At 36.6% G+C, this 9,303-nt stretch overlaps 1 protein-coding gene across 1 annotated transcript; it reads left to right on the plus strand.

The window, feature by feature from the left end:
- Positions 1 to 7,805: 7,805 nt before the first annotated feature.
- On the plus strand, positions 7,806 to 8,381 carry LOC108765651 (uncharacterized). The gene has a single exon (XM_018514457.1). The coding sequence runs from the start codon at positions 7,806 to 7,808 to the stop codon at positions 8,379 to 8,381; it is 576 nt and encodes a 191-aa protein (XP_018369959.1).
- The last annotated feature ends 922 nt before the right edge of the window (positions 8,382 to 9,303 follow it).

Genomic DNA, 9,303 nt, shown 5'->3' on the forward strand with positions numbered 1-9,303 from the left:
CCAAGAAAATACACGATCCTATATGAATTTCTTTGCAGAATTTTACACCGCGGGATCGAGAACTCACGCTTTCGCAATCGTGGAAATTGTAACGGACCGCGCGCATTATAACGAGCGCACTTAGTTGTTGGAAGGTGCGCTCACCAAGAGAAGGTTATCCGAGTTTACCGCACGTGATAATAGTACGAATACGTAAATTGCAGGCGCGATACCTATGCAGGCGGATATAGCCAACATTTTTGGCATCTCGCCTCGACCCACCTCTAGAGGAGGAATTCGATATTTTTTTCCTCTCCTCCGTTCAAACCCTCGGCGGTCTATAATCGTGTATGCAAATCGTCACAGAGTGGTCGGGTGAAGCAATCGTCCCGCAATCGTGCCTTATTAAGTCGTTCCGCTGATTTTCTGTATTCGATCCACGGGAACCCATTGGCGGTGGAGACCTACCTTGACCCCAAAGCGGCGGGTCATTGAGATTATCCTGTGATCCGAAGCTACCGCGTCGAGAAGCTGCGACGGTGCGATGCCACGCGATGTAAACTGCAGAAAGATCTGCTCTAACATACTGTTAATTCGATTAATACAATGCCATCGCGAAGAAAATCGTGTTTGAATGATGGAAATGTCACGAGAATTTGCTGTATTACTTACAAATATTAGAGAATAGTCAACAGAAGGCAATCTTTTTTAAAATTAAAGTGTCACGCCGAATTTTCTATTCGGATTCGGACTAATTACTTGCGTAGACAGAGAAAAGGCGTAACGAGACTTCGGAGAGAGGGAGATATTTCTTTGGAACATGAAATTATCTACACTGTTAGAAATGTTCTTAAATTTCATTAACTTTTAAGTTACGTAATTGAATTTAATTTAAATTTAATTTCATGACATTACATTAAATTTAATGTATTTGTAACTAAAAAGTATATTTATGTACATGTACATAAAATTTAATGTATTTTTCGTGAAAATTTATGAAATTTAATGTACACGTTCATTACATTTAAGTAACTACTGTAACTTAATTTTCAGTTAAATCATTCATTACTTTTAATTTCATTCATAACCACCAGCTTCATTTACATGTAAAGGAAGCTCGTGGTTATATTTTTAACAGTGTATGTCCATACATTGTTAAATTCATAATATCGAATTATACCTAATTTGAGTTATTTTTATGATTTCTGTAGCCTTGTTCTACTCAATATGTCGTTAATTTAATTAAAACAATTTAATTTGTGAAAATGTATTAAATTTTACTCGATTTAGTTTATTATTTATTAAATGCAAACGCTAATGCTTATTTTGAAACTAATCATAGAAATAGATTAATTTACATTTTGACACACATAGAAGTTAAAAACAACAAAATACTATTTCTTTGATTAAAGAGATTGAGTTACTGTTGCTCTTTAGATATCTATAACAGTGTATACTTTCTACAATAGATCATAAAATATACAACGGGCGGAATTAAAAACAAGTAGAAAACTCGCGTAATACGAAAAGGGGTAAGTCTTCCTTCCTGGAACGTGCAAAATAATATATTCCGATGCTATAGCACGCAATTGTTTCCGGCTTATTACCCGCCTCCTACATTCTCGCGTCCATAACCGACGGATAAAGTTACGAAAGGACAAGTTTTAAAGAGACGTCGTAGTGCTCAATACCCACGTATTCCACTTTTACCGCGGAGTTTGCGAGCTCTAATCATATAGCGGATCTACTGTAGTAGCCATCGTGCACGCGGCAAGGCTCTCAATTTACGGGGGAAAGGGAGAAAGAGAGAACAATGCTCGATCTGTGCTGCAATTGATGTGATTTGCGTCTATCTGATTTCAAGATAAGACCGTTTTACGCTCATTCAACTTGTTTGCAACGTTTGTCGCCTATCTACGAGATCTAGCTCATTTATTTACTTCTTCATCTCTCATGATAGTGAGCAATGCATACTTATAAAAAAAGATGTTTTTTTATATTCTTAAAAAATTAAAATTAAAAAATTCTGTACAAGTATTATAATGCTGTATAACTTTTGTTGTAGCATAACAATGCGATCGATGTCGTACGTTGCGGGTTTATCCCGTAAATTTATAGCCGCTTTCGTTGCTTTTAGCACCGCGTTTAGCCATGAATTAAGGCACGCGGGGTGCGTATTGTGACAGTGCACCCTCCGACGTGGGAATGCTAAGGTAGGCGCGCCGCGGGAGACCCCCTGAATCGAGATGCCCCAGAGTTATCCCCTGTTGACAAATTCGTGAGACTGTGATGGATGTCACGTTGACATCTAGCCGGGGATACGACACGCGATAGATAATCTTTTCAATCAAACTAACTTATTGCTGATTTTCCAGAGCTCAGATCTGTATCGAGCTATGATATCAGCATAGTCGTCATCGTAATGAATAAAACAATATGTTTAAATAAGTATAGTTTCTGGCATGTTATTAGAAGACATATATTTTTTTACATTTATTAAATTATATTTTGTTATAATAAATATTAAAGAATCATATTTAAAGCATTTTCTTAAGTTAAATATAATATTTTGTTATGTTTAACTTTCAAATGTGTCAAAATGTCAAAACACATCTAATCAATCTATTTTTGTGGTCAAATTATTTAGTTTCAAAGTAAATAACGTTAATCTTAACATTTAGTAAATAATGAACTAAACATGATTTAAATTAATATCTACGTTTATTGAGTTTAATTCCATTGTTTAAATTAATAACATATTGAGTAAGAATAGTGACAACCTATAAGAATAATTAAAAATAATTTAAATTGAATATAATTTGGTATTCTGAATTTTTAACAATATATTATTCATCTCTATCATTGTTGTAATCGATTAAAATATGTACAAAAAGTAATTGTTTATAAAATGGATGCATTTGTTTTAATGCGACATTCGCTTGTCTATAATGTCCAATGAACAAGTAAAATCCAAGGTCTAATAACATGGTTAAATACTGAATATCTAAATGAAAATACTCGTAATTAATTTACGAAAGAGCGATCAATTGTTCCATGCGGTAGAACTTGAAGACGGTGCAAAAAACATCTTGTCCTCTAAATTCAAACATTTACGACGAGGAGCCGTGAAAGGAAATCGTTTCATCATTCCATTCGAGAGCCAACGAATAGATCGGTGACAGGCCGGAATGCGAGGAAAATTCGCATCCCCTCGCGCGGTCTGTCGACGGATAGTGCAGTTCCACCACGGTGCGAGAGACCATCGTCACTTTGATATGTAAATACCCTGCGCCGCAGGGTGTCTTGGAGCGTGTACCAGCACCGCGCACACGCGCGCGGGCATCGCGTATATAGATATATATGTAGGCCGAGTAGCACTCGTCGAAGCGCGGTCCCGTCGAAGAGCGCACCGCCGATGTGCATTTGCTTCATCGAACATGCCACAATGGAGCTGTGACTACGAAGGCAAATCCGGAGCGAGGGGCGCCGATCATCCCGCTTCCTCGGCTCACAACCAGGGGACATCCAATATTGCCGTTATCTCTATCCTACGTACGTCAATATTAGCTCGGCTCGAAGCTCTCTGATGTCGAACACTTTACGTTCCGCTCGCTTTCCTTCGGGAAAGCGGGGCGGGAATCGAGCCGGCTGGAAGTATTTGAATCTCGAAGAGATTAAATATCCGGATGTCTCGAGCCTCGCCGAGTGTGTGTGTTACGTTACGTCACGGTAACGCAATGTATATTGATCTGTGAAAAGTATACTTATCGTTCATAAAGAAAATCGCGGCGGGTTGCAACCTCGGATATTACGAATTAACATACGTGGAATAAAATTATAACCGAACGAGATTCAGGGCTGTCGATTCGGTCGTTCGACATTACGAGTGGACGGAGGCGGTAGCTCTATTCAGCGTAGCGGCGCTAAATAATTATCGTCCGTGGCTGGTACACGCACCGTGAGAAAGGATAAGTACCCTAATGGCGTCGTATCGTCCGACGATCTCAAAGTAATCGGCCGGTCCTCTTTCTCCTTCGCGAGTTACACCCCGAGTCACACCCTTTTCAAATGAAACGGCTCGAAAATGATAGCGAGCGAGATGATCGTCTGTCGTCGCATGCCAAGGAGCAATGCAGTCGTCGGGAAACGTGTGCACCTCGAATGCAAGCGTGTAACGCGCACTGCACGCGCACGGTTTCCCCTGAGAGTTTCTGTAGCGTGCGACGAAACGCATACCCACACAACCCACCCGTCGTTGTATGCGTGCGCGAACGCGCGCGTATTGGTAGCCACGCATAATGGTGCCCGTTTAATGTTAACGACGCCATTTTCTGAATATGGATATCAACTGCCTTTGACTTCAGGCGCTCATGAATTTTCATACGCGTCCAGGGCCCCGCGAGCTCGTCCGCGCGCCATGAAACCCGCCGAGGCTGCGACCATCGCTCTTTTTTTCGCTCCGACAATTACGACTCGAGAGAGTGAGCGCCCTTGCCAAACTCGAAAAATGCCCGAATGATGAATGCAAGTCGGATAATAAAAAGCAACTGATCCGTTCGACTCTCCAATCTGGCATTTTTTAAATACGATGTAGAATTAATACAATGTATTCGTCTATGCATCAATACCCCCATACCCGTTTCAATTAAAATTATTTTCAACTGTTTTATAATACATTGTGTGTGTGTGTGTGTGTGTGTGTGTGTGTGTGTGTGTGTGTTATATATACTTTTCTGCTATCCTAATGATTAATTTTTTAACAGATATTTTGTGATAGAATTAAATTCTTCTATTATTTTATAACTATCGCGTTCACTTAAATACATGTTCGATAATCGTTGTGTTTGTAATTGTATCTTTCTATACGATAAAAGAATATACAATAAAGGGAACTAAGTATGTCCATAATATATTTATAACTCCGAGAATTATAGTGCTACTCTAACGCCGATTCGAAAAGATACACGATAAACGAGCGAAAATACCGCGAAGACGGCTAATGCAGGAAGGCATTTACCTGAGGAGTTAGCGTGACTTCGGTGACGTCAGCGACAGGTAAGTTCCAACCCCACCACGGAATGTGCTAGCTGCAGGTGAGCAGGCGTGGTCTGCAATCGACCAATGGTATTCACGGGGCAGGACGATACCTGAACAACCTGATAGCTCACCTGAGTCGCGCGCACCTCTTCGATACAGCGCGATATGTCTGCGTTAACGACCAGTGCGACAAACGATTGGATTGCAAATTCCAATGTTACACCGATTATATCTCTTGCCATTTCTAGTGTGCAACATCGTTTGATCGTGATGCACGAAGTTATATTATCCATCCGGTTGACTTGCAAAATATATTTCTAGCAGTCTCGATTACTGCTCGAAGATTGGAATGATTGTATATAAATGACAGGTTTAGATAAAATTCCCAGGATGTAAATGTCAACGTACATTTATGATTAATTATTTTTATGCAAATAACTTGTTAGTTGGAAATATGTATATTTCCAATTCGAATAACTTTATTAATCGCATTTTCTTGAAGTAGCGCTAAGAAGCGGTATCTCTTCGCTAATGTCTATTTAACAGATACGAGGCGTGACGTTGAAAACGTAATCTCAATTACAAACGTCTTAAATAATAATACAAATTAAAGAAATGGACCTCCTGAGAAGATAATTTCGCGGTAGCCTCCAATATTAGATACGGCTGAAGCGAAGAGAGTAGCAGGACCTCCCAGCTGTCCTCCCACCGCGTAGAGATTACAATAATTACCATTCTTATTTGTCCTTCCTGCTATCCTCGCTGCCCCTCGCTCTCGCTCCCTCGACATCAATTACAGCCGACAAAGTCTCTCACTTTAATCTCAAGATTAATCGCGGCCCTCAAACTGCGGGCAATTTCAGTTTCGGCGCGTGGATATTTGCCACGACTGTAAAATCATTCTTGACGCCGCAATTAACGCTGAACGTGAAATGTCTTCCTCGTCGGGGATTGGATGAGTCATACGAGAGTATAGTTCGTGAAATCGTTCGCGACTCTACTATGAATTATAAATTTTTTACGTTTTATTGACTACGGAATGTGGCACCGGGTTGGGAAAAAAATAAAAAAATTATTATTTAGAAGAAAACGCTGATGAAATTGTGTATCTTTCTACAACTACATTTTTTCAGAAGGAAAAGAATACATTCTGTTTGTACTTGATTGGACGCAGTCATTGTAACGATAGCTTTTATTTAACAATTGTATATCTTACTTTTTGTAATTTTTATTTATTTCGATGTTCTGCTATATGTAGCCATGGTTGCAGCGAAGTTCATTTAGTAAGTATAAAAATTACGTGACGATTCACTCTTCAAATATGGAAATCAGAAAGGCTCTATTCGCTGCACACTAAGATTGTATTTCGTGCAGACACATTGCGTACATAATTGATTTATTTGAATTTTAGATATCGCTGATGATGGCTTGAATTGAGCCAAAACGTTCGATCGCCTTGTAAAATGTAAGAAGAATTTAAATACAATTTACATTGTTTAAATTATAAGTAACGCACGAATTATCGCACAAAATCTTTACTTTTACTTGCCTCTATTGAATATTTACTTGTTGAATTTCGAAAATCCGATTAATCTCTATTATTTTTTGTTATAAAGAATATACATTATTTTCTTGTGAAACTTTTCTACAACTATAAAAGTTGTATTTGTTAGTTTTTACGCGGAAAAAACTTTTGCTGAAATATCTAAAAATTTAGCAGCACATAGAATGAAAATAATTTTGTTAAACTATCAAAATAATTATGTGTTCAAGCTTGTTGCTCGAATATTAACATTTTTATCAACATTGTTTAATAATATTTCAACATTATTATGTTTAAGTTTCCTACATAAATGATTCAATGGCATAACAAAATTATTTTCCAATTTATATCTATTATATACTAAGAAAAAGGTTTTTTATAAACCAAAATTTTATTCGCAATAAATTTATTAACAGTTTCAACATATTAACATCTTTATAATATAATGCTTGATGATAGCATCAAATTATTAAATTGCTTATCAATTTAATTCGCGATTACTAGAGTAGTTTTAATTGCGTTTATAATCCAGAAAAACAATTCGGCGGGCAGTTCTAAAAAGACTACAATATGATATATACATGCAAGTACATATATAGTGTATATTAGTAATTCAAAATTGATTTATTTAAAGCAATGAAGATCCAGTTTCGGCCATAATAGGCATTTTTCTAGTATTGATTGTGTTTCCCAAAATTTTATTGTAACAATAAAAATTTGATTAAAATATACCGAACAAAAGTTTTTGGTTAAAATGTACCGAATAAAACAGTAATTTTATGTAAACTATTGTTAGTTAATATAAACAAATACTTTTGTTATTTACAAAGCGGAGAAATTATTTTGTAAAAAGGTACGAATTTACAATTAGTGAATCAAATTTGAACTAAATAGAATAGTTTTGAGTTAAATATTTTTATTCTATTGTTATAGTTATACTAACGAGATATTAAGTAAAAGCAGTGGCGACATAGTATAGGAATAATTAGAAATAACCCAAACTGCCCGGTAAAAATTTTTCATGCATGAATATGTATAAATATGTATAAACATACATAAATATTCATAAACGTACATAATTTTATATGAGATACTTTTCAGTTATTAAATTACTTTTCAGTGTAATGGAAATAATAATAGTAATGTTTGAGTATGATGCGGAAATTAGTTGAGGAATACTCAAAATGAGGATTACAAGTAAATATCGAAAAAACAAAATATCTTAGTATCGGCTCAGAAATAAACGATGGACACCTCAAGATGGACAATAACCAAGAAATTAAAGAATGTCAGGGAATACAAATATCTGGGAATAATATTCGACAAAACAAGGACCGATAAAAAAGAAATTAATTCAAGAATTATACAGGCAAGAAGAGCGATACGATATCTCGATGATATTTTATGGAGTAGGGAGATATCAAAGAAAAGGAAGTATATTTACGAAACCATGATCAAGAGTAGTCTGTTATACGGGGTGGAAACGTGGAGAGTAACAGAAAGAAACCGGAGAAAACCAGCAGTAGAAATAGACGCAATTAGAAAAGCGTTAAGAATATCTAGAAGAGACTGGATAAGAAATGAAGAAATTAAGAACCGCATGGGGATAGAAGGGACAATTGCGGAAGCTATAGAGAAAAGAAAACTGATTTGGTACGGACATATAAACAGCATGGGAAAAGGGAGACTCCTAAAACAGTGTCTAGAGTGGCAATCCCCAGAATATCGGAAACGAGGAAGCCCGAAAACAAACTGGACGACGAACGAAAGAACAGAAAGCGATAACTGCAAGAGACCTCAGAGACGACCAATGGAGGAATAGGAGAGAATAGATTTCGGAAATCGGACAACGTCTCAAGACGTTCTAAACCAATCATATATATATATATAATGAAATTACCACACATTCGTTACCTCAATAAAAACATTAATTCATCACTTACCAATCCGATACGCAATAGTGAAGTTATATCAGCAACGATGATTCTGTAACAAAAAGAATATAAAATCCAAATTAAAACCGTTTAAAAAAATCAACCGATATTTCAAAAAATATTTACTAAATGCAGTTCTCTTGAAAATAATCCTATAATTTTCAAGATATATAATGTTTATAAGCATCGAATTTTTTAATTCATTACTTATTTATATTTATAAAAATAATTATAAATTTTCTTACAAACACATATTTACAAATTTCAAAATAATTTTAAAATAATCCTTTTTTTCTAATTACCATTTTTAAATCGTTAAAATAAAACGACTCAAAAATAAACAGAAGAAAGATATTAATGTTACATGAGCAAAAAATGATATTTGCCACAAGGTTGCTGCGCGATGCCTCTCCTCCTTTCAGAATTGGATTGACATCCTCTCGCACAGGACGTAAAACATTCGCGAATAATCTACTATAGTCGCGCGCACATTATTTATAAGTCTTTCACGCGACACTGCGGTATTTCACGTTTACAAAACCCATGATAGGATTTCCATTTCGTTCGGTGGAATCAACATTACACGTCGACAAGTACATGCGAAACACACGATGAATGCCGAACAAGGGTTAAGCCCCATACGAAAGAAGGCGAAATCGATCGTATCGAGTCCGTCACTTCTGGTTTACGCCTACATTACGTTTAACATTGACTCAATCATAGGCCCTAACTACTAGTCCTAATGAGACACAAGTGGTGCTGTACCACGAGCGATTCGAAAAGGCTGGTAGACGTGACAAGCGCCTCTAA

The sequence above is a fragment of the Trachymyrmex cornetzi genome, unplaced genomic scaffold (assembly GCF_001594075.2).
Source record: "Trachymyrmex cornetzi isolate Tcor2-1 unplaced genomic scaffold, Tcor1.1 scaffold509, whole genome shotgun sequence".
NCBI classification, from domain to species: Eukaryota; Metazoa; Arthropoda; class Insecta; order Hymenoptera; family Formicidae; genus Trachymyrmex; species Trachymyrmex cornetzi.